Source organism: Natrix helvetica, assembly GCF_964273705.1.
Source record: "Natrix helvetica genome assembly, chromosome: 6".
NCBI classification, from domain to species: Eukaryota; Metazoa; Chordata; class Lepidosauria; order Squamata; family Natricidae; genus Natrix; species Natrix helvetica.
The window spans coordinates 53,254,595-53,281,746 of NC_138553.1; the positions used below are offsets into that span (position 1 = coordinate 53,254,595).

At 36.9% G+C, this 27,152-nt stretch overlaps 1 protein-coding gene across 3 annotated transcripts in view; it reads right to left on the reverse strand.

Moving 5' to 3' along the window:
- Window positions 1-27,152, reverse strand: part of ARID2 (AT-rich interaction domain 2) — a 219,367-nt gene that overhangs the window by 74,839 nt on the left and 117,376 nt on the right. For all 3 annotated transcript variants that reach the window (XM_081958391.1, XM_081958392.1, XM_081958390.1), the window contains 4 exons: window positions 3,202-3,268; window positions 2,870-3,120; window positions 758-854; window positions 247-456 (listed from right to left, as the gene is read on the reverse strand). In XM_081958391.1, coding sequence (XP_081814517.1) covers window positions 247-456; window positions 758-854; window positions 2,870-3,120; window positions 3,202-3,268 — 625 coding nt within the window. The remainder of the gene's footprint in view (window positions 1-246; window positions 457-757; window positions 855-2,869; window positions 3,121-3,201; window positions 3,269-27,152) is intronic.

Below are 27,152 nucleotides of genomic sequence, written 5' to 3' on the forward strand. Positions count from 1 at the left end.
AAATATAGTATCTGCATAATTTTATTGGAACAAATAACTTAAGCCTTCTTTTGCAAGACATTTATGTGGCACTTTCAGTTTTCCAACTGTTTTCTGATCCTTGCCATGATTACCCATAGCACAGAAAAGAGGAATTAAGACAAAGGACAAGCCATGTATCACTTTACAGAAAAAAAACATTTAACAAAGTATTACTGAGGCCCTAGTAATACAAGTGTTTTGTTAAAAACAAATCTGATAGCTTACCTATACTTTTATCAATTTTAGCTATTTTGCTACAGGCCACTTCACCCATTTCAGTGAGCATATAGAGCACTTCCAGAGCAGATGTAACAAGTAAAACGTCAGGTAAAGTGAGATGGCAGATGATTTCTTTGTAAGATTCTTGATCTACATATTCACAAATTAAGACACCATTGTCTTCAGCTTTACAAAGATTACCCAAGATTTCCATGCCTAAAACAAACAAACAAAAAACAGTGTCGTATGGATGTCACAAAAGAGCAAAATTTGTTCTCTGTTCCCAGAGTACAGGATACACAGTAATAGTTTCAAGTTACAAGAACAACAGGTGTCAGTTGAGTATTAGAAGAAAAAAGAAGTGGTGGTAAGTTACTTCACAATAATTATCTACAAAGAATAGTTTAGATTTCTGTACTGAGTAGAAGGTTGGACTCAGTCTAAAGTGATGGTTCTTCCTCTGATTTTTATAAAAATGATATTTTACACAAGATATTGTAATCACATAAATTCTTACCACGCATTTTTAAGAATCTATCTCTTGACATTAAGCACTTAGTAACAGTATGAAACATTAGATGAGTTGTTTTAAAATCAACAGGGTCCAAAAGAAGCTGAAAAATAGAAACCAAATATTAATGATTGAATGATTCATCTTATAAAATTAATATCATTATGGAAACCTTCCAAATTAAAGTAATACTTAAAACATATTGAAAATGTTATATCCTATCTATGACTTTCTATGCACCTTGCACTTAAATAGCTAATTAATGCTAAAATTAAAATTAAAAAAATATGAAATTGGTATCAGCAGCAGCAGCATCCTAATCCCAAAGTTCCAATTTCTATTCAGTAACAGATCCAGTGTCTTAATTTTCACATTTTCCATCGTTACCTCCAGCCCATTACTAGCGACAAATATGGTAATAAATATTTTCCCAGTTAGACAGCAATCTGTTACGTAGGCAACTTAAAGGACAATGTTGTGGGACTCCACAGGGCAATGTTAAAGTATCGAACACCTATCATCTGAATGTACCATGGATGAAGGACTAAAACCACTGTAATGCAGTGTCTCCAACACCTAACAAAACCAATACTTCAGAATAGTTTTGTGAGGTTTCAAAAACCACCATCCAAAGAAATTAGTAAAGCCATACCTTTCTCAATCAATTTCCACATTTTAATTCCAAATATTTCACAATATTGGATAATATCATTCTGAAAATTACTCAATTTGCATTACAGATAGTCCTTGACTTATAAAGGCAATTGGGACCAGAATTGCCATCACTAAGGGCTATGGTTATAAAACACAATGTCATGTGACTGCACCACTTAGCGATGGCAATTCTGTCAGTGCCATTTGCTGTCAATAAGCGAGGATCACTCAGGTTATTAAGCATGGATCTCCTGTGACTGCTATTTACGATTTCTTGCCAGCTACTTTCTCCACTGACTTTGCTGGTAGGAAGCTGGCAGGGAATATTGTAAATTGCGATGTGACCATGGGGGAAACTGTGATGGCCAGAATTCCAGGGACTGATTGTGAGTATCATTTTTTCAGTGCCATCATACCTTTGAACAATCACAGAAAAATAATTGCAATCCAAGGAATACCTGTATTTTTATTATCTATTAATTCAGCTTTATCAAAGAAAAGTGAACAATTTCTCTTTTTTAACTGAATGCAACTTAATGCTTTGTACGTGGGAATAAACACAGCTGAATATCACAGGAAGGTTTTTAATACATAGATTTGACGTATATTTTTCTTTAACTACAAATAGTATGCTTTCTGGTTATATTTATCTAGATATTTTATGAATAGTTTAATCTTAATTTTTAATTAAAATACATTTCAATACTTTAAAATAATATTTATTAGTGCATGATTGCTAAAATGTAAGCCTTGCTTCAGTTGTTCTACCAAATTTGCATGATAAATGTAAGAAGAGTTTAGAATTTGAAGTAATTAATCTTATTCTTTTGAATGATAATTAACAAACAATACTGCTTGTTAGGAAACATGGGATAAACACAATTTTTAATTACATTACATGCTTATTAAGAATGAGGACAAGAGTAGTGAAACCTAAGCTCTTATATATTTCCATTACCGTTACTTTGTAACTCTTTATATTAATAATCAACATTCTGCTTTTTAAAAAAATGTATCAAGTAGGAGTGTTTATGCATTTTATATACATGATAGGAATGTTCATTTCAGTAAATTATTTTTGAATTGTTATGTTCTGGCTGTGCTAGAAGAAATCTCATTCTCTTAATTCTTCTCAGGGAAGCAAAAATAATACTGTTTTTCTTTTGTTTTTTTAAAAAAGCTTCTAGGCTATCTGTCATCTAACAAAATCCAAAGAAACTGCACTTGTATGTAACATAAAATGCAAAGCTTCATAGAAAAAAAATAGGATTCAGATTTAACCCATTAGCATTCTGTTACTTCAGGTTAGGTTTGGCTCTAAACAACTTTATTTAATGATCTGAAAAATCATCAATACGAATGTATTTCCTTTTATATAACACTTGATAAGGTAAGATAGCTTTTCATTCTTACTTCATACTTTAAGCTATTTAAATTATAGGTATCATTTTTTAAATTTCTTACCTCGGCAGCAATATTTCCTAAAGTGTCAAGCCCCAATTGTCTTAAGGAAATAAAATGACTATGAGAAGAGAGCAACAAAAAACGAAGACAAGTACGATTAGCTGCCAATAGTTTTACATTTCCCTCCTCAAAGGAGAGATTTCTTAAAATCACTGCAATCTGGAGAACTCTCTGTCCTTCAATATCATTAATGCCCAACTTGCGTGGTGGATGAAATAAAGACTCCCATATCCAGTCTTCTGGTATAGTATCTATAAAAGTAAGATAATTATTTTAATTGTTCAGTTCAAGATATACCAAAAATATTCTATTATTTATTGACTGCAACTCACCTTGAGATTTGTTTCTGTCAGAAATAAGGTCACGTACTTCATTATCCTCAACAATATCCTTCCAAAACTAAAACAGAAAAAAAAAATTTTTTAGCGTGAAACTTAAAAGGGAATTTATTCCTAAAACAGTTGGTGTGTAATAATGGAGGAAAATCATGTATTGCTCACAGTATTTATTTACTAGGAAGTTTTCTGGGAAATAAGAAAGAATAGAATTATATGGGGGTAGACCTGTGTTAATGATTGTCCTTTGCTAAGTGACAAAATCATAAAATGTGGTGTCACGTGACCAGAACTTACAAAGGTAGATCCAATTGCGGTTAGTAGGTGAATTCTACATGACTATTAGGCACAATTTCACATGATCCTCATTTGTGACCTCCAGTCTTTCAGTTGGCAACATTGTGATCACTGTAACTTGAGGACTGGGATTAGTGTCCTTATTAAGTGTCATCATAACTTCAAATAATCTCTGAATAAATAGTTATTAACTGAGGACTATCTGTATTTCCAAAACTTCTCTCTAATGGATCTTTATCTCTAATGGATCTTTATTTAAAACCTGAGGTACTTTATATAAGCACCTCAGGTTTTCAATGGTAGATTTTGACTCTGTATACATATACATGCACATATACATACAATCATACATACATATATATGAGTATAATGGTAAAGTACAATTTTAGTCTGATTTATATCCTTTAAATCAAAATTTAAATAAGATTAGTTTAATAGATATGAATTGTAAGATCTTCATATTTAAGTTTTCTGTCTTTTTGAGATTTTAAATAAAATCAGCATTTATCATCAGTGTGAGTATGCGCGCGTGTTTGCGTACAAGAAAATGATACTTATTCTCCCAGGATTTGAATAAAAAGCATAAAAACAAGTTTAAATGCTACACTGAAACACCAATTACAATTAGTCATATGATAACACAATCGTATTGCCTATCATAAATGTAATTGTAGAAATAAAGTGATTCAATCATAAATCTGATTAAATTTGTAAGATGCACTATACATGTAACATTAAAGAAATAATAAAACATTAAAAAGAAATTTAGAATTTTCAACATATAAATATTTTTAGAAACAATGTTAACAAATTGGATTTTAAAGTAATTTAATGTTTCAACTGCTTTATATAAAACAGGTAGAGTTTGGAATGCATCCAAAATCTTAAAAATCTAAGCATATTGAAACCATAGTGCAGCATTATTGGAATTAATGGTACAATTAGTTTCCTAAAGCATAATTAGTTCAACTGATGTTGTAAGTTAAACCTGTTATACTTTGGTTTATTTCCAAATGGCTAATCAAATACAAAAACATTTAATATTCCTGATATAATTATCAGTAAGTTCTACCTTGTTTCATGTTAAAATGCACAAAAAGACTCAATATATCAAGTCTTTCAAGAGTATGAATAAATTCCATTTTTGCTATCCACTGGTAGGAAGTGTCAAATTTTTCAACTTTCAAATTCTAAACATTAGGGGTGCTTAAAGGTTGTGACTTGTTTTGGGGATTGTAAAGATATTTTGGTTATTTTAATATAATTTAGATGTGCTTGGTAACTACATAACTTTTCAACATTTTGTTTCATTTTACATGTTCAGCTATCTTTCTCTTTTTGTTAAACGTTTGTCTAAGTATGTTAATACTGCTGGCCTCATTTCCTGTGAGTGTGATAACTGATCTGTAATGGCTTCTAAAAAAAGAACAAGGCTGGGAACATTCACTCATATGAGCGAATTAATTGGGAATGACAGAGACTAGTTGCCATCTGAACTTTCAACACTACGAGAGGTTCTCAGATAAGGCTTACTGTTAAGAGAACAAAGTAGTGATGAGGCTAGAAACTATCCAGCAGCCAGTCTTGCAAGAGACATATATCCAAAAGTGCTTGAAAAGTGGGAATGAGTGAACAGTTCTTTTGTGACCCCTGTTGTAAATTCATGAGTGACAATCTTGAACAAGAATGAAGAGAGCTGAGATCAAGCCAAAAACATATCTCTTGGTAGAGGAACGCTAGATGTCAAAGAGACTTCCACTGTGAAACTTGACAAACTGTATGACATCCTCAACTGCAAGTGTCAAATTGTTCTGTATGCCGAATTTGGCTGTCCTGCTGGCTGCAAAAGAGAAGCTCATATTAACTGTACCTGGCTTAAGGAGGAGAAGAAATCACTGAAGGAACTTATTTTCGTTAAAGATCAGAGAAACAGGACTGATTCTTTTGGATCACACCAGATTGGTTTGCCAGATGTGCCCAAGCAGAAATGACAAAGCAAAAGCAGCAAGACCATCAGAGACACAGGCTGGCTAAATATACGCAAGCAGAGAAGTATTCTAGACTTTTCAATACTGACAAACGAAGTAATTATCTCTTATGATGAAAAAGAACAGATGACTGATGATGAAGATGAATGTGATGGAAGTTATGAAGAGGTCTTAGACCAAACACACGCGCCCTCTACTTCAAAAGAAAACTCAGAATAAAATAGATTAGAAATAACAATAGTTGCTATGCAGAGCATAAGATACGGTGTTGGTCAAATTTGATGAGCTCTGTTAAGAAGGGCGAAATAGAATGCATCTTCTTTGACGACTGCATAGATGCAACTAAAGTTATGCCGAAAGCAAACAATTCAGACTAACAATTTCCCAGTACCACCAAAGAAGAACATTATTCTGACTTCCGGTTCCGGCTGCTGATCACAACGGGCAGGCTCTGCTCGCCCCGCGCTCTTCTGGTGGGCTCCCCACTATTTGGGGGGCACAGGATGCCTTGGAGGGGCTCCTGCCGAAGGGGCGGCGTAGAGGGGAATCCCCTGAGTCGGCGGCGGCCGGGGGGGGGGCTCCCCGCATCGCCCTAGGCACCGGGAGGCATGATGGGTAGGCGCTGCGGTGTCTTCATGAGGAGGCAGCTGGAAGAACGCAAGATCTGAAGGACGCAGTTGCTGTGTGGTGAGGTGGAAACTTTCCCCCGTCCCCTTGCTTGATCGAAAGAAAAAAAAAATTGCCAGCCGTTTTTAGAGTTACTTTCAACTTGGCTCGGAGAAGCGTGACTGGAGGGAGGGGGATTCCCCCCCCCTCGGACAGGCGGCTTTAAAAGGTTTTGCTCTTTTAAAGCCGCCTGAGGAGGAGGAGGGGAGAGAGCCATGTAATGGAATCACGCTCATAACAAAGGCAGATTTTGGACTGTAATCCTGTAAATGAGGTGATGATCTGAAAACTTTTAAAACTTTTCGTTATGCCTTCTGATTCCGAAGCTGGAAGGGCAAGATGGCACACTTCCGTCGTCTTTACAGACTCTGAAATTTGACTCCACCCATAGGAGCTTCAGGCATCTTGTCTTTGTCTCTGTGACACTCAGATAAATCTCTTGTTGTTATTGGACTCCGCTTGGAACAAAGGACTTTATTACTTTATTGCCAGAAGCTGAAACCAGAAAAAACTCTCTTTTGCTGGGACTCCTTGCCTCCTAATCTCTCTTGGCGGTTTTCCTCTCTAATTGTTTCCTCTCTGTATTGACTTTGCACTCTCTCTGCTCACTATAATGCCACCTAAAAGACCACCCCCGGGGAGGCCGGGCTTTGCTGTCTCCGCCCCGACATCTTCAGCGTCCAGTCCCAGTGGACAACAGACCTTAACTTCTTTGTTGCAGCTAAAGCCTTCTGAGACGGACTTTCAGCAGATGTTTCAACAAATCTTAAAGGGACAGGAGGACTTAAAAAGTCAACTAAAGGAGATGAATGAGCAGCTTAAAGAGAACCAAGACCGGGCGATTAAAAATTCACAGAGATTGGATCTTTTGGAGGAGGGGACAGCTGAGATGAGGGGGGAGGTAAAAGGGGTGCAGAAGGGGAACCAAAGAAGAACATTATTCTGTGTGCTGTGAGCCAGGTAGAAGATATCTTTATCATTTCACTCCAGAGAAGGGCTCAAAAAACAGGAAAACCTGCTCAAGTGATTGCAGATAATCTGGTGTATTTCATGAAGAAGAAAGGCATTGAAAAAAGCTGGAAGGCCATTGAAGACGGTCCTACAAATGTTATTATTGGCTGTGAAGATAGTGCTATGCACTGGGTAGAAGTCAAGCTTGACTGGAAGTTGATTTGGTTGGTGTGCGCACTCCACATGAATGAGTTACCCCTATGACACTTAATGACAGGATTGGATGGGAAGACCTTGTCTAACAAGAAATGGGCAGGTAAAATTGGCAACTTGCTAGACACTGCAATAGAACGACATTGATCCTTCTTTCACCAGAGTTTCAATTGGTGAGGCTTTCATTTCACTGAGCGACAGTTGTAAAGGATTTCTCTACTGATCAAGCGTATGAATACAGGATCACACAGGCAATAAGAACTTCCCACAAATCTGATTCTTATGGAAATTGGTGCTGTAAGCAATTCATGCTGGTTGACAACGGGAAATAGGCTTTGTTGAATATTGGTTTCAAAGCATGGCTTTTAAGGCAAAGCTCTCCAAAACTTAATGATAGTGGAATACATCATTGGTGTGGACTATCCTTGATTGTTCAACACCAAAGTAAAACATTCCTGGATTGAAGGTCCACATCATGTGTTGTTCCAGCTGTAGTAAGTCAGACTGCAAAAAAAGGCTGTAGTACATGCTGTTTTGCCAATCATTCAATGCTCGGCATGGTACACTTTCAGTGAAATGATAATCCAGACACTCTTTTGTTCAGATGGCATTCAAGAGAGGAGAGCTGGTATGCAAAAGATCATTGACTTGAGAGGTGCAGACAATGACACACTAAGAGATTTTTCTCTACGTGCAAGAAAAACATCTTTAATCAAAGCCAGAGCATCCACTATGTTGGAGTTGCCTGATTGGTCTGAAGGTGTATGTAAGCCACCTTTGATGTGCAAACTGACTACAGTAGAAATAAAGAAGTACATTGACAATCCAATGCAAATATCACAGTGGCCCTGTCATGCCCAATCGATAGATAGATGTGTGAAACAAGTAACAGAAGCACAAGCAGAGTGTATACACATGACAAATGTGAGGGTTATACCAGAGGCCAAGAAGCAAGTCAGCGGCTGATGTTGAAGAATGAATCAAAACAAGACTTGATGAAACTCACTTAAACATTTTTGTAACTCATATAATTCCTTCAGTTTATGATTGCATAGATTATTTTTTGCTTAGCTAGATATGGTAAGATTCATGCAGAAAAAACTTTTAATTTTTGTAGCACAAGGTGTAATTTTTAGAAAAGAAAGTATTTGGGTTACAAGGGACTTTTGTGGGGTATATGATCAGACGTGGATTTACCATACCAAGCTAAACATGCAATTGAAAAAAAAAACAGATTTGAATTCTTGGTGTAAAAACACATAGGTTTAAAACCTCTCACTGCAAATTTGACAAACAAGTAGTACATACTACACAGTACATAACCATAGCTTCATTTTAGATGTATTTCCTTACCAGATTCCTCAATGCCTTGAACAATGGCAGAACTTCTTTGTACTGGAAAAGTTCTTTAAAATTCAGGGAAAAATTCAGAGATGTATCTGTCTTGAAAGTAACCCACGTGGAAATATCACAACCCACAGCACAAATATCAGGAGTTGACCACATATTTTTTTAATGATGTTTTGTATTATGTCATAAATGTTTTATGATAATTGCTATGTCCTCTAGTCTGGATAACTGCAAGTAACTGCCCTTGAAAAACATTCAGAAGCTTCAAACAGTGCAAAATGAGTATACAGGTTGTCAGACATTAGATACCTGTAACATCACTACTGTGGAAAACAGCATTGATTGTCAGTGTGTTTCCAGGTGCAATTCAAAATGTTTTAAAGCCCTTCATGGCCTGGGACTGGATTACCTGATAATCCAGGTAATTCTACCCATCCAATTTGATCCAGCAGGTTGGGCATGTAGATGTCCCATCAGCCAAAGATTGTTGTGTCAGACCTGGAAGCCATCTTTTACTTTTGGGACTCCAGGCCTGCCACATTTTCTACTGTGGGAAAATGGGAGGAGGGATTATACAGAATGTGAGCAATATATAGTCAAAATAACATTCTTTCTCAGAAAATTAAGGTCACCTGGCCCTGCAGCTGCAATGAGGTGACATTGCAGCTGCAGAGGCATCTCCAGTTTTGGATGGTGCCTGGTTGATCATGTGATGGACATGTGGGTGCTGGGCAGGGACTTGAACTTTCTTTTTAAAAAAAATATTTTTTATTAAAGTTTTTTTAAAAAACATAATTTTTTTTTGCAATTTCCTTCTGTACAACATTTCCACCTTGGTATACATCCATTGTAAATACACTTCTCCTCCCTTATTTCAGTTTCTCTTTGTCTACACATGATACTATTATATACATTCCTTAATTTACAATCCTTCATTATGTACCGTTTCCATTTATACATTTGCTCATCTCTACCTATACATTGCTATTTTCTAGCTCCCGTGTCTTCTTCATTTAGTCTTTCCTTAAGCTGTACACCCGTCCTCTAGCCATTTGTACCACTCATTCCATACCAAATAAAATTCTGTTTCCTCCTTTTCTTTCATTTCTTTTGTGAGTCTCTGCACACTCTAATAATTTCATTATAACATTCCCCTCTGATGGTATATTATTATTCTTCCAATATTGTGCATATATTATTCTCGCTGCCATTATGATATGTATAATTAAATATTGTATTTTTTGTCATATTTCCTTGTAGGTATTCCCAATAGAAATAATTCCGGTTTCATATCTATTTGCTGTTTAGTAATTTCTTCAAGCCATTTTCCTATTCTATTCCAATATTGTTTAGCCTTTGGGCATAACCACCACATGTGGTAATATGTTCCTTGATTTTGCCTACATTTCCAACAGTCCAATGATAAATTGGGGTACATTTTAGTCAGTCTCGCTGGTGGGAGATGCCATCTATAGAACATTTTATACATATTTTTCTTGTAGGCTACTGCCATTGTCAATTTCTAATTTTCTTTTTTTTTTCACAATTATTTTTTTTATTGAAAAAGTTTTATACAGACAAATTTCCCCCCTTTTAACCCCCCACCATACAGTATAAATCACATACAGATACTATGCCCCCTCCCCTCCCCCCCCAAAATTCTCATTCAGATATTATACCAAATACTTTACCCCCTCCCCTCCCCCGTCTTAAAGTAAATTACTCATTCACATACTGTACCCCCTCTCCTCCCAACACTCACAATATAAGTTTCTCTTAAAGTAACAATAGCACATTAATCCCATCTTCTAAGCTAATTTAACATATATAACTCATAATATAAATTTCTCTTAAAATAACAATATTTCATTAATCCCATCTTCTAGTTTATTTATACATATATATTGCCCCGCCCTCCACCCTAACCCACCCCCACCTCCCACTCAACCCCCCCCCTGACTTCCGCTATACACCACTCTAACAATTCCAAGCATCCCCGGAAGCCGTCAATTTCTAATTTTCATTCCAAAATTTTTCCCATTTCTCCAAATCAATACTGAGGCCAAATTTTTTGGCCCAAGTTATCATAATTTCTTTAACTTCCTCCTCCTCCATTCTGTAATTCAATAAGTAGTTATATAATTTCTTGATCAATTTATCCTCTGTACCTTGTAAAATTTTATCTAGATCAGGCGGTTCTGTTTGGAATTCATACTGTTTTTTATCTTTCTTATATCTAGCCTGCATTTGCATATATGGCCACCAATCAATGTCTATGCCCTGTTAATACAATAATACAATACAATAGTAGAGTTGGAAGGGACCTTGGAGGTCCTCTAGTCCAACCCCCTGCCTAGGCAGGAAACCCTATACCGTTTCAGACAAATAGCTATCCAACATCTTCTTTAAGACTTCCAGTGTTGGGGCATTCACAACTTCTGGAGGCAAGCTGTTCCACTGATTAATTGTTCTCACTGTCAGGAAATTTCTCCTCAGTTCTAAGTTGCTTCTCTCCTTGATTAGTTTCCACCCATTGCTTCTTGTTCTACCCTCAGGTGCTTTGGAGAATAGTTTGACTCCCTCTTCTTTGTGGCAACCTCTGAGATATTGGAACACTGCTATCATGTCTCCCCTAGTCCTTCTTTCTCTTTCTCTTTCTTTTCTCTTTCTCTTTCTGTTCTTTTAGTTCTAATCTTGTTTTTAATACTACACGATCGTTTTGGAAATTTTTATATCTTTTTATTTTATCTATGTCTAATACATTTGGGTAGATTAATGCTTCGTTGATAGCCAATTTGGAATTTTAATATAGTGTTTTTCTTTAATTTTTTGCCATACTTGTAGCAAAGCATCCCTAATTAAATGTTCCTGAAAATAACTGTGGGTTTTATTTTTGCCATATAAATGTGTGCCATCCTAACTGCAAGTCATGGCCTTCTAAAATCAGCGTTCTTTAATTTTTTTAACTCAATTCAATCTTTGATCCACATAAGTGGTAGTAAGTCTCCCAATCCAGGAGCTTGAATCCTCCTCTTTCTCTACTATCCTGCAATAGTTTCATTTTAATCCGTGCTTTTTTACCCGGCCAAATGTATTTCACAGTTAGCTTATTTAACTCTTTAAAACAGCTTTTACCTAATTTTATTGGTGCTACTTGAAAGAGGAACAGTATTCTTGGTAAAATGTTCATTTTGATGGCAGCTATCCTTCCTATAAGGGAAAGTTGTAGTTTTTCCATGTTTCCAAATCTTTTTTAATCTGTTGTATTAATTTAGTGTAGGTATCTTCTTTGATTGAAGAACATCTGGCCAAATACCAAATAGATATTTTACTTTTTTGGTGACTTGCATGCCCATTCTTTCTTCCAATTTTCTTTTCTGTTTTTAGTAAGCTTTTTCGTTATTGCCTTTGTTTTCTTTTTGTTAATTGTAAGTCCTGCTACTCTACCGTATTCTTCTATATGTTGCAACAGTTCAGATCCTGTCTCTAGCAGTTGTTCAATATAAATACTAAGTTGTCCGCAAATGTATTCTCCTTTCCTTATTTTCAAACCCTTTCATTCTTGATCCTCTCAGATTTTTATTAACAATACCTCCAAGGTTAATATGAATAATAAAAGAGATAGCGACACCCTTGTCTTACCCCCTTCCCAATAATAAATTTTTCGGCAGTATCACCATTTATTATTACTTTGCTGTTTGGGTTGTGTATATTTTTTCCACCATCTTTACAAATTTCTCCCCAAAGTTCATAGTCTCCAATTGTAAAATAATAAATCTCCAATTTAAATTATTAAAGGTTTTTTGGGCATCCAAAAAGATTAAGGCAGCTTGCTTTCCTGGATGTGCTTCATAATATTCTAGTGTGTTTATAATGGTTCTCATGTTATTTCTTATTTGTCTTCTTGGTAAAAATCTGTTTTGGTCTGGATATATACGTTTAGAACCTTTTAAAACTCTTTCTGCAATTATGGATACCAAGTATTTTATAGTCCGCATTTAGCAGTGAAATAGGTTTGTAGTTTTTAATCTGATGTGAGTCTGTATCTTCTTTTGGAATGAGTGTTATAAGTGCTTCTGTCCATGAATTTGGTATTTTCGCTTCTACAAGCACCTCATTAAATACTTCTATCATTAACATATCTAATAGTTCCTGTACCGTCTTATATAGCTCCACAGGTAATCCATCAGGGCCTGGTGTTTTATTATTCTTTTGTTTCTTCCTTGCCTCCACTAATTCCATCATAGTTATTGGTTCGTTTAATCTCTCTCTCTTTTTACCTCTGCAATTTTGGTGAAGTTCATCTTATCTAGATATTGTTTGATATTATCCTGATACATGCTCCTGCTAATATAAGCTTTGAAAAAATTGTTGTGTTATAGTCTTCTTTTCATCTTTTCTATGGTGTGTCACGCCTTCCTCGTCTTGTAAATAGGCTATTATTCTTTCTCCTTTTCTTTCCTTAATTTATATGCCAGCCAATGCCCCTGCTTAAAGTTTTGCTTTGCGATATCACTTCCGGCAGCCGAAGGCGACAGACGCGAGCGTCTGCCTTCTCGCTGCCTTGGTGGGCTCCCCTGGATCCTAGGGGAGCACAGGGTGCCTTGGAGTGGCGCCCTGCCGTAGGGGCGGCTTGCTGGGACCCCCTGGAATGGCGGTGGCCGCGGGGGGTGGTGGTCTCCAGCTTTGCCCCAGGAGCCATGGAGTACAGGGAGCGTGCAGAATCCCAACGTGCGCTTCGCCGAGCGCAGCCAGGAAGGAAATGACTAATTTGAATGCAGCAGCTGAAGCGCGGTGGGGTGGGGGCCTTCCCCGGGTCTTATACAGTTTAAAACCTTACTGACTGTCTTGCAGTTTTTTTTTCCTGACTTTGTTTCAACCAGTGAAGGAGTTAAAAGTGGAGGGGGGAGGGAATTTCCACCCCCCTCGGAAAAGCGGCACTTGGAAAATCTCTCCCTTGCGAGGGAGAGAGAGAAAGTTCAAAAAAGTTTAAAATATTTTCACTTCCCTTGATTAATGGGGAAAAAAGGAAAACTGATTCTTCTCTAAGCTATCTATGGGAATTCTGATTTTGCTGTTTCCTAATCACCGGTGCTGGCTGAGCCAAGATGGCTCACTTCCTCTTTCTTCTTTGTCTGTGAGCATGAGACTCTTCCCTTGAAAGATTTTGTTTGCCTTGATCTAATTTCTACCCCAGAGATCTCCAGGAGCCTCTTCAAACAAACTTTTTCCCTGGATTTGGAATGTTTTGATCCACCCATCTGCTTTGGCCTTCAATTAAACAACTTATTCTCCTTTGGACTTGCCTGTTTGGTGGCTGTGCTTTCCTACGGACACCATTCCCTGTATAGAACAACAACTATCTCCGAACTTCATGATGGGTCCAAAAAAATTACCACCTGGAAAGGCCTCGTCGGCCCCAACATCTTCTACGTCCAGCCCCATTGCCCACCAGTCACAGTTGGGGTCTTTTCTACAACCTAAAGCCCCTGAAGAGAGTTCAAAGGATTTCTCTACTCAGCAGATGCTTCAGGCCCTCTTAAAGGGACAGGATGAAATGAAAAAACAGTTGCAGGTCTTAAATGATCAGCTGAGAGAGACACAACTAAAAACAACACAGAACAAACAGCGGATAGGTGTACTGGAGGAGGGTGCGGTTGGGATGAGGAGTGGCCTGGAGGCAATCCAAAGGGGGAATATAGAATTCGAGAATCACATGATAAAAATGGAATTTGAAAGGATGTCTTTTTTTCTTAGGTTTCAAAATTTACCAGAAGTTGAAAATGAAGATCTTAAAGAGATTATGACCACAATGTTAGCAGAATATATTAACAGAGATAAACAACAGCTTGGGTGGGATATTGACTTGATCTATAGGATTAATTCAGCCTATGCAAGAACACATAATGTCCCAAGGGAAGTTCATGTTAAATTTCTTAGAAAAACTACAAGAGATGAGGTTCTAGGAGCTCAAAGGGGAGGACCATTAAAATATAAGGATAAAGAAATAGCCATTCTTAAGCAGATCCCAAAGAAAGTAAGAGATAAGAGAAGGAAATATACCTTCTTAGCAAAAAAATTATATAATAACAGTATCTGGTTCAAATGGCTGTTACCAGAAGGCATGTTGATTTTTTGGGAGGGCAGTAGAATTACTACAGTTGCGGAAGCAGAGGCTTTCATGAAAAAACATACTGCTCTATTAGGTGATGTGGGGGATCCTATACAAGATACAAAGCAGGGAGGGGCTGAGGCTCTGCCAGTGGACGGGAGGGGGGGGGGAAGAGTAGACAACAAGAAGACTCAGATCACAAAAGTGAATTGAAACACTATTCCAAATGTTGTTACAATGTATTTTTAAGGAAGTGACAAAAGTAAAATGATTGAAACATACTGATGATTTGGTTAAACTTAAAACTGCTAATATCTAAGTAAATGTTTATAGTTTTATATTTTTCCTTTTTGTAAAAGTTGCGAGACCCCCCGCACGATGTAGCTGTCAAAATGTTCCATAACCTTTTACCCTTTTTCCCTTGTAAAATTTTTTAAAACCAATAAAAAATAAAAGTTTTGCTTTGCCATTCTAACTTTCTGAGCCATTTCATTTTGTGTAATCAAGTTCAGTTTATGTCTTATTAGGTCTATTTTTCCTTTTATCTTGTTGTTTTGGGGCACTGACTGTAAATCTAATCTTTTCATTTCTTTCTGCAATCCTTCTTGCTTTTGTTTCATTTTATTGTTTGTTCTAACTGTGTACGCTATAGTGAGTCCTCATATATTTGGTGGTATCCCACACGTTTTGTAGCAATGTGTCTTTCTTTTTGTTCATTTTGAAAAATATTGTTATCTTTTTTTCAACCATTTGTGTATATTCTTTTTCTTTCAGTATTTCTTGCTCATCGTCCACCTCCGCTTTTTCATTTGTCCTTCCATATTACTTTTATGGGGTTGTGGTCTGCCCAGATGTTAGTCATTATTTCTATCTCTTCAATCTCTTATATCAGCCCTGAGGTCATCCATGCCATATCAATCCTAGATCATGATTTATGTTGATTAGAACATAATGTCTCCTATTTGTTTCATTCCACGCATCTCCTAGGCTCTGTTCTTTTGTCATTTCGAAGAAAGAGTCTGGCAGTGTTCTCTTCCTTATTTTATTCTTCTTGTTACTTTTATAATCTTTTTTGATGTCCACTATTGCACTGAAATCTCCAATTAAACATATATTTTCATACTTTAATTCCGTTATTTTGTAATGTACTTTTCTGTAAAATTCAGTTTGGTTGTTATTTGGTACATAGATTATAGTAAGACATATTTGTTTTTGCTCTGTTTTAATTTCGATCATTAAAATTCTTCCCTCCTCATCTGTGTAGATTAATTTCAATTCAATCTTTCCCTAATATATGTTACAATTCCTCTTTTTTCTGTTGTGTTAATGATACATACATCTTCCCTAACTTTGGGTTTTCTAATTATTTGCTATATTGTTTTTTGATGTGTACCTCCTGCAAGTTTGTAATGTCCATATCCAATCTTTGTAGTTTTGTGAACATTTGAGTTCTTTTTCCTGGAGAATTTAATCCACGTTTATGAAGACCATCTTAATTTCCTCCTCCATCTTTTTTCCTTGTGCTCCTTGTCTCCCTCTGTATTTTCCCTCTTGCACCTTCTCTTTCTATTCGTTCTTTCTCCTGTTTTATCCTAGCTTCTCGTTCCCCCTCATTCTCCTCTGTTTGGTATTCCTCTTGGCTCTTGCTCTCAGCTTCTTCTCTGCTCTCTTGGTGTTCTTCATTATCCCTTCCCACCAGCAGTTCATTGATGTTCCAACGTCAATGGAACCAACCAAGGTCAGCCACAGTCCCTACTGGCAGTGATAGAAGGTTCTACACTGGGCTGGAACTGGAAAAGTTACTCCAGTGGCCCAAGGTGGACACTCCAGTGGCCTCCCTGGCCTCTTCGGCTGGCCTTCCATCCAAATTATCTGAGGGCCTGAAGGTGGAGGATAAGAAGGCAGAGGCTTCATTCCGCAAAACTCATTTAGCGGCCACTTGGGCTATTAAAGCAGTGACAATTGCATCTTTTTTTAATAGGACCTCCCTCCTCTAGCTTTGCCAGCTCCAAGTTAGAGTCTCCCCCAAGGACATTAGATTGCCCCAGGAGATCAATAAACTGGTGGCTGCCACTGAATATTCAGCAGATGCTACCCTTAAATGCAGGTAAATTTGCATCTAGGGCAGTGATGGCTAACCTTTTTGTCGAGGTGTGCCAAAAGTGGGGGAAGCATGGCGGGGTCACACGTGTATGCGTCCACACCCTTAATGCCTTCCCCCATGAATGCGCGCACAACCCCCCCATACGTGCAGGCCTCACTGAAGCCTCCGGACTTCTGGGAGATGCATTGGGGCATCTTTTGTCCTCTGTAGGCTTCAGGGAAGCCTGCCAGGACTTTTACCAAACTTCTGCCAGCGGTTGCTGCAGATCTGAGGTCAAGACCCTTGAGGATACAGTGCTACCTGGATGACATTCTCATCCAATCGTCATCCACTCGGCAAGCGCAATAAGACTTACGCATCACACTTCAGTCCTTGCTGAATCACAGATTCTCTATGAACTGGGAAAAGAGCACTCTAATTCCATCTACCAACCTGCTTTACCTAGGTGCAATCATAGACACAATATCCAGCGAGGTCTTCCTCTCTCCCAAGTGTCGCTCCAGCATAAGGTTGATGGTAAATTGAATCCAGACACTGAGGTCAGACACCATTGCTTCTTCTTTCCCAACTCCTGGGAAAAATTTTGTGCATCATGATCGTCCCTGGGGTGCGATTGCACTCCAGAACATTACAATGGTTCCTGTTACCATATCAGAGGCTCCAACTTCCCAGTCCGTGTACTGCCGAAGATCCTCTGGTGGACCTCTCCAGCCTTGGAGAAAGGATGTCCCTTCAAGGAACTCAACCCCCAAATATTGACCACTGGCGCTGTAACATCAACCCTCTCTTCTTCACCATCATGAGGACAAAGATAAATACAGACAATGTTGCAATAGGAAAAAGACAAGGGAGTAACATTAGAGATGATTATGCAAAGAATACAAAAGATACAAGAACAGAAAACATAGAAAAGAGAACAGAGAGCATTGAAAATAGAATAGAGAAAATAGAACAAAGAAGAGAAAATATTGAACAAAAAGCAGGAAAAACAGATGAAAACATTGAAAACATCCAACAAATGATGATGAAATATGAGGACAGACTACAAAAAATTGAAGAAAAAGATGACCAAAGAGAGAGAAAATTGGAGATATCGACAGCAGATTATGTGTGATGGAAAAAGACAACAGTGGAGTACTGGGGTGGGAGATCAAAAGGTCAGAATCCTTTCTCAGATTCCAAAATATAGAAGAAAAAAGCAAGAACTTGGTACAAATAATGACAGAAATTTTAACAGACGTTCTGGAGATAACCCAAGAGAAGATGATGGACGGTATAGACGAGGCATTTCGAGTCTATATAAGATATGCAGCGAGGAATGGTCTCCCAAGAGAAGTCCACATAAGATTTACTAAGAAAGCAACTACGACACAGATACTACAGAAGGCAAGAAACAAAAAATTGGAATACAAAGGCAAGGAGATTGTAGTTTTGAAACAAGTACCAAGAAGAGTGAGAGAGATGAGAAGAGAATACCAATTTTTGACTAAAATTCTACTTTAAAAAGGTGTTAATTATAGATGGCTGATACCAGAAAGTCTTATGTTTGTATGGCAAGGACAAAGATTCAGAATTGATACAACTGAGAAAGAAGAATCATTCTTCGCAGGACATCTGAGAGGGAAAGCTGAAGAGGCAGGAAAAGAAGAATCACTGATAGACTCTCAAGAGGTGTCTACAGTTGAGTGAAATAGAAGAGGGAGCAGTAGGCGGCATTAATATTAAAGAACAACGAGAATCGAGATCTACTAGAGCAATAAATCCTACTTATAAAATATAAACATGGAAGAGAAAAAATTGATTACAATTAATATTAATGGACTTAATTCAGCGATTAAAAGAAGGAAAATATTCCATAAATTAGAGAAATTAAAATTGGACATTATCTGCCTTCAAGAAGTACATATCCAAAAGCAACATGAACAAATATTGGTGCAACCAAAGTTGGGGCAAATATTTACTACTTTGGCAAGATGTAAGAAAAGAGGAGTGGTTTTTTACATTAAAGATACAATTCCAGTGGAACAAATTTATATAGACAATGATGGAAGAATTTTGATGGTGGAAATTATGGACAATAAGCAGAAAATACTTTTAATAGCAATTTATGTTTCTAATGACAATCAAGATGAATTCTATACAAAACTACACAGGAAAATAATTGATTTGGACTATGTTAATATCTGTATGATGGGAGATTTCAATGGAATTGTAGATCAGAATATGGACTATAAAACAAACAAAAAATTAAATAGAAAATCTCTTCCAAAATCCTCCTTCCAAATTACTGATGAAATAGACTTAAAAGATGTTTGGAGAGAAATAAATCCCACTAAAAAAACAATATACCTTTCACTCAAATAGACATTTATCATGCTCCAGAATAGATATGATATGGGCTACAACTGAATTGATCAGTAATATACAAGAAATTGACATTGAAACAAGTACTTGGGTGGACCATAATCCAATGACAATCAAATGGAAAGGATCTAGATGGACGTCAAACAACAATTAAAAGCGAAGGACTTCGTACAGAAAATGGAGAAAGAACTGGCTTTCTTCTTTAAAGAAAACAGAAAAGAAGATACATCAATGCAGAATCTCTGGGATACAATGAAGGCCTACACCAGAGGCTTGATAATACTATACAAGGAAGAGAAATATAAAGAAAAGACAAGCCTTCAAAATATTAGATGAAGACTACAAGAGACTGGAAAAAGTTTTACAGAAATCTCCACAAAAAAAGGACATTAAAATAAAAATGGACACGATTGAACAGAACATGGGGTTAATGGAAAAGGAGGAATTAGCACAAAAAATTAGAGGTGCTAATCAGAACTATTTTGAAAATGCAAATAAACCAGGTAGATGGTTGGCATAAAAACTGAAAAAAGAGAGAGAATCAAGGAAAATATTGCAATTAATAGATGATCAAGGGCAAATTTGTCATGGAAATGAAGAGAAGAAAAAATTATACAAGATTATTATGGCAAACTGTATGAACAAGAGAAGATAGAGGAGGAAGGAGCCAAGCAACATTTACAGAAAGCCAATTTACCCCGGATACCTAAAGAAACTGAAACAATGCTAGAAGGTAAGATAACGATTATCCAATTAACTGAAGCACTTAAAAAACAAAATAATGGAAAGGCTCCAGGCCCGGATGGACTACCAGTTGAATTTTACAAGATATTGCAGGAATTGCTGTGTTTCCATTACTAGAAGTTATGAATGAGCAAAGCCTCTGATCGATCCAGGGAAAAGCTCTTTTTGCCGGCTACAAGCAGCCAAAATGGCTGAAGAAGGTTGGGACAGCAGAATAGGAGAGACAGTATGTTGTATTGTAAAATTTTATTGGTTTTTAACAAATGTTTTAGGGAAAAAGGTAAATAGGTGTAAAAAATTTTGACAGCTACATCATGTGGGAGGTAGAAATCCCCCTGAAACTCACAACTTTAACAAAAAAGAAGAGAAAAAAACATCAAAATTTGAATAAACATTGGCAGCTTTTTGTTTTTACATTCAATCATCAATATATTCAATCATCTTTTATATCAGTTCCAAGAGTTACATTATAACAACAATTGCAAAAATGTTTCAACTCATTTTTGTGATCTGAGTCTTCTAAGTGTTGCATCCTCCCCCCTGTCTGCTGGCAGAGCCGCGGCCCCTCCCTCTTTCACATCTTGTGTACTGTCCCGTTTGATCTAGGAGGGCACTATTTTTTTTTATGAAGGCCTCCGCCTCCGCAACTGTGTTAATTCTAATTCTACTGCCCTCCCAGAAAATCAGCATTCCTTCTGTCAACAACCATTTAAACCAGATTCCATTGTTATATAATTTCTTTGCTAAATAGGAGTATTTCTTCCTCTTATCTCTTACTTTCTTTGGAATCTGTTTAAGAATGGTTATTTCTTTGTCTTTATATTTTAGTGGTCCCATCCTTCGAGCTCCTAAGACCTCATCTCTTGTGGTCTTTCTAAGAAATTTAACATATACTTCCCTTGGCATGTTGTGTGTTCTAGCGTATGCTGAATTAATCCTATAAATCAGATCAATATCCCACCATAGCTGTTGTTTGTCTCTTTTAATATATTCTGCTAAAATTGTGGTCATAATCTCCTTGAGATCTTCATTCTCTGTTTCTGGCAAATTTTGGAATCTAAGAAAAAAAGACATTATCTCAAATTCCACCTTTATCATGTGGTTTTCAAATTTCAAAGCGTAGGTCTCTATACAGCTCCAAGCCAGGTGATATAAATCAATGTTCCAAATCCAAGGGAGATACGTACAAGAAGAGGCTCCTGGAGATCTCTAGGGCGTGATATAGTACAAAGCCAGAAATTCTTTCAAAAGGAAAATTTCATTTATAAGTGCAAGAAGAAGGAGGAAGTTGGCCATCTTGGCTCCGCCTTCACAGGAAATCAGAAAGCAACATCCAAAGTTTCCATAAAGTAGTTTAAAAGAATCAACTCAGTAAACCTCCTTTGCAATTGTAGCAAGAAGTCATCCTTCCATTGCTTAAAGGAAGAGAAAGTAACTTTTAACTCTCTCTCTCTCTCTCTCTCTTCCGAGGGAGAGGGATTTTCCAATTTCTGCTTTTTTGAGGGGGGGTTGAACCCCCCCTCCAGTCTTAACACTTCAAAAGATTGAAACCAGAGTTTAAAAGAGGCTGCTGTTCATCAATTAAGTAGTTAAAAAGGAGATTGAGGGAAGCTTCCCACCTCACTGCATTTCAGCTGTAACGTGATTAGTTTTTTCCTTCCAGGCTCCGCTCGGTGAAGGAGCGCTGTTGCGCACCCCCTATGCACCCCGGCTCCTGGGGCGAAGCTGGAGACCCCCCTGCAGCCGCCGCCGATTCAGGGGGTCCCAACAAGCCGCCCTACGGCAGGGGGCCCCTCCAAGGCTCCCTGTGCTCCCCCTAAACTTAAGGGGAGCCCACCGAGAAGATGAGCAGCGGACGCGAACGTCCGTCGCCTTCGGGGACCGGAAGTGATCTCAGGAGAGACAGTATGTTGAAATGGTGTGAAAAATCCTTATTAGAGAAGAGAAAACCCAAAAGACTTAAGAGTTAAAATAAAATTGAAGACAGAAGGAAGCAAGCGGCGAATTAACCCTGGTTTAAAACTATCGTGTTATCTTTTTCACTTTAATTTTGTTTGTTTTCTATGGATGGACTTTTTACAAATGCCTCTTACTTTTAAACTGGACTGGTCTTTTTTTCCCCTTCTTCTCTATACTTTTTCCATTTTTTGTATTTGTGGATTAAAAGTTTCTTTCTTCGCAAGGCTCAGCCGGATCGTAATCTTTAAACTTTTTTCTTCTCTTCCGGAGTTCGGAGCTTAGAAAGAGAGGCAAAAACAGAGGGAAAGGATGTAACGCTGCCATCTAGAAGCTAGAAGCTTGGCAACATCTGATAATACAAAGCTATTGGCTTGGTTTACTGAAAGGGTCAGTGGAAAATGTCTTATTTATACAGGTGTTTCTTTGAAGGAAAGAGAAAGCTTTGACCTGAAAAACTTTACTGAATTTGTTTGAAACCTAGCAAAAGCCTTGGATGTTTTAGTGGCAGTGTTTATAACCTGGAAAAATGGCCCAATATGAAGAAGAAAAGGGAGTAACATTGCAAAGAATTATGCTAGAAATTCAAAAAGCCTTAATAATCACAGAGATAATTGAAAAGAGACTTTAAATTATAGATCAAATTACAGAAAGTAGAGAGGGAAGAATTGAAAATACTTATAAAACAATGATGAAATTTGAGGACAGGGTTCAAAAAACCACAAAGACATATGAAAGTGATTAGAAAATTGTTGACACTGACAGCAAATCGAGAGAGGAGGAAATGATAAGTGCGAAATACGGAAAGGAGAGATCAATGAACTGGAACTCTATCTCACATGTCAAAATATAGATGAAGAAAGGGGAGAAAAATTGGTAGAAACAATGAGAGTAATTTCGGCAGAAGCACCAGCAATAACAAAAGTCAAGCTGATGAAAGGAACAGATAGAGGGTTTCGAATCTTTATAAGATATGCAATGAATAACAAGTTGTCAAGTCCACATAAGACTTATCAAGAAAACACTTAGAATACAGATTCTACAAATGGCAAGAGATATTGGACTGCACTATTTCTGGAAGGATACAGGAAGATGAAATGAAATGTCACAATAAAATTTAGTTAAATGTAGTTAAATTTTGAGTACTATGTATAATACAAAGTAATAATAGCTATAGTCAAATAAATGATCAATACTGATAATAAAGCATTTATATATACTAGATTGATAATATGAAATTTTATACAAACTGTAAGTGAGGATGATGGAGATGTTGAAAAACCTTTTTATAAAAGATAAATAATTCTATGTAGAATAGAATATAAAGATGTAATATCATTGGATGATTTCAGGATGATGTAATGAAATGCCACAATATAAATTTACTTCAAATGTAATATGTTTCATATAAAAAGGATGTAATAATAGCTATGCTTAATGGATGTTTAACAATTATAACAATTTGTATACATGTATATTAGATTGATGATACTAATAATGGAAAAAACATGGAATTGAAAATTATTAGAGAACGTTATCAATGCTAAAATAATAGAATGACTTAGAATAGGATATAAAAAATCTTTATTATTGGATATATTGAAGATGATATAATGAATCATTATAATATAAATGGATACATATTTAGAATACCTTGTTTAAAATGAAGAAACAATAGTGATAATTAAACAAATGAAGTATAATAATAATGTATACAAAGATATTTGATTGACAATATGTGATTTTTGATAAAGCTCAAGTGATGACTATGGAAAGTGTATGCAGTTGAAGAGGTTTTTATGTTATGTTTTGTGTGTTTGTGTTTGTTTGAAAATAAAAAACTGTTTTTAAAAAATAAAAAAGAACTATAGACCTATCTCCCTGCTAAACTCAGACTATAAGCTGTTCGCTTCAATATTGGCAGAATGACTCAAAAAATATCTAAATGATTTCATCCATCCTGATCAAAATGGGTTTCTACCAGAGACAAATCAAAGATAATATGAGAATAATTCTGGACACTCTGGAATATTATGAGGCACATCCTGAAAAACAAATGGCTTTGATGTTTTTAGATGCACAGAAAGCCTTTGATAATGTGAATTGGTGATTTATGTCGTTACAGCTGGAACAGGGGCTTTAGTAAGAAATTTACTCAAGCCATACAAACTATATACCATAAACAAACAGCAAAGATAATGATAAATGGAGAATTGACAGACTCTATTGAAATAATGAAAGGTACAAGACAAGGCTGCCCACTATCCCCTTTGTTATTCGTCTTAACATTAGAAGTTTTGAACAGAAATATTAGAGAAGAAAAAGACATAAAAGGAATGAAAATTAAAAAGGAAGAATACAAATTGCAAGCATTTGCAGATGACCTGGTCTTCATCTTAGAGGATCCATTAGAAACTGCACCTAAATTGATAGAAAAAATAGAGGAATATGGAAAAGTAGCAGGTTTGAAAATAAACAAAGATAAAACGAAGATTTTGACAAATAATATAGCATCAAGACAAAAGGAAGAATTGGCGGAAGCTCTGAAGATCCAAGACAATCATTCTCTATGAATGAAAAGAGTGTTAAAAACACTCTTTTTCATTGTTTTTAACTATTATGACTATTCATTGCCCAGGGTCATATGTCTGAAATGGGTAGCTGTGAAAAATAATTAATAAAAAGTTTTATGAATTTTTCCCAATTTTAGTTCCACAGGAGTCATGGACTCCCCTGAAGTTTGGGCATATTCTATAAATTAATCTATTTGAGGTAGCTTGATTCAAATGGTTGTCCTATGAGCACATTTTCACTCAATTAAGTTATACACATGAAAGAACCCCTGAAGGATTAGAGTATATACCTAATTGTATTTACATCTAAATGTAACCTAATTCATCTTTTGTTAAATTGCTGTTGAGAGAAGCTCCGTTGTAACCTAACATGCCAACTTCATAGATAAAACTTCTAGACAAATTGCCAAACTTAGCCTAGTAAAGTAACTACTTGTGAAAAGTAAAAAAAGTGGATTCAGTAAAATAATCTTGCTTGCAACTTGAAATGGGTGTTCAGCATTCCCTAACAAAGCTGTCTTATATGCCAGAAAATGTATTTCTTTCCTCTTCTAAAGTCTATTGTTTTCAGTGTACTGAGAAAAATCATGAGGATTCTGTAACATGAAATAATGTTTCTAACACTATGACGATCTGTACAAGCTGTGTAAAGACTATAAGAAGTTTGATAAAAAGGTTTTTTTCACGACTGGACGATGAGGCTCGTGCCTGTTTTTCTCTCTCTCTCTATGCCTGCTCTGTTAAGGTAGGAGACTATCTCCAGGGCAATGTTCCCTTGGGGTGATTCCCATTGAGCCCACGAGCCTTCATCTTTGGACAGCCGGAGAGCCTTCTTGTTATCTCCTGGAGGAAACTGGACCTGGAGGATCTCGACGTCAAGAGGCCTCCCAGGGTCCTTGCCCAAGGTGACTTCGTGACCACCAAGGATGGAGGGCTCTGCTGTGAGAGGACCTGAACGCCCTGGCAAAATCGAGGCACTGAACGAATAGGAGGTGGGAAAAGGGAAGACCAACTTGGTGGTGGTGGTCAGTATAATTTCATTAGGGGGGAGGTGGGGAGTGTTGCATGAATGGAAGAATGAGACAGATAAATTCCTGTTAGAGGTTTGCTCCAACGTGAGTAAGGAGGAACGATCTGTGATTTCATCTTCCCGAGACGGGAACGGCCGTTCACTTACAAAGTGACAGATGATGCATATTTGTTAAATATTCTGGGGGAGATCTGGTCCCAGTCCGACATACAAGGGGGGCAGAAGCTAGCCTCGATTCCTATGGAAAGGAACCGGAAAACTCCTTAGGAGATGGGAAATAGGCAAGGCATAGGAATTGTTGGCCTGACCACCTTAAGAAAAACATGTACTCCTTTAGAATGCGTTTTTAGCAACTGGAAAGCATTGAAACCCCAGGTGACTTTTAAGATAAGCTTTAGTAAGAGCAAGCTGCGAACCTTTTGCAACACCATCTGGCCCACATACATTCTTGGTTCACAATCTCCGCCATGGCCAAAAGAAGGTTCAGTGAATATAGAAGAGCTTAAAGCCTTAACTGACTATCTCAATGCTCAAGGAAAATTAGAGGAAGAATTATATGCGAGTTTCTTTCTTAATTTGGCACTGAGACAAGATATCTTGACACAATGTCATCTTGAACTCATCAGACTTTTGCCATCTAAAGTCTGTTCTGTTCAAAAGGGGGTGAAAGAAGAAAAATCTGTGCTTGAAGAGATTTTTTTTTAATTGAAAAAGTTTTATACAAACAAATTTTCCCCCTTTTTACCCCCCCAACATATAATGTAAATCACATACAAATACTGTACTCCCTCCCCTCCCCCATCTTAAAATAGATTTCTCATTCAAATATTATACCCCCTCACCTCCCAACAATCATAATATAAGTTTCTCTTAAAATAACAATAGCCCATTAACCCCATCTTCTAAATTAATTAAACATATATAAATCATAATATAGGTTTCTCTTAAAGTAACAATATCTCATTAATCCCATCTTCTAGATTGATTATGCATATATATTTCCCCACCCTCCACCCTAACTCTCCCCCACCTCCCAATCAAACCGACCCCCCTGACTTCCGCTATACACCACTCTAACAATTCCAAGCATCCCATATATTATTTACTCTGATCATCTATCAGTCTGAACATTCTTACCCAAAGGCTACATAGTACCTCCTAGTCTGATATTTATTCTGTATGTAATCAATCCATTTTACCCATTCCTGTGTGTAATTCTCCTGCTTCTGACCTTTTAAGAAAGCTGAAATTTTTGCCATTTCGGCGAACCCCGCCACTTTCTGAATCCATTGATCAATTGTCGTTAAAAAATCTTTTTTCCAGTGTTGCGCAATCAACAACCTAGCTGCTGTAACCATATACAAAACCAATTTTGTTTCCCCTTTAGTAAAATCCTTAGTTATACCCAGTAAAAACATTTGCGGAGTAAATTGTATTCTTTTCTTGAATACATTTTGCATAACCCACCATATTTTTATCCAAAAAGCTTTAACCTTATTGCAAGTCCACCATACATGAAAAAAGGTAGCATCTAGGTACCCGCATCTCCAACATTTTGGTTGAACATTTGGGTACATGCATGATAATTTTTTAGGATCTA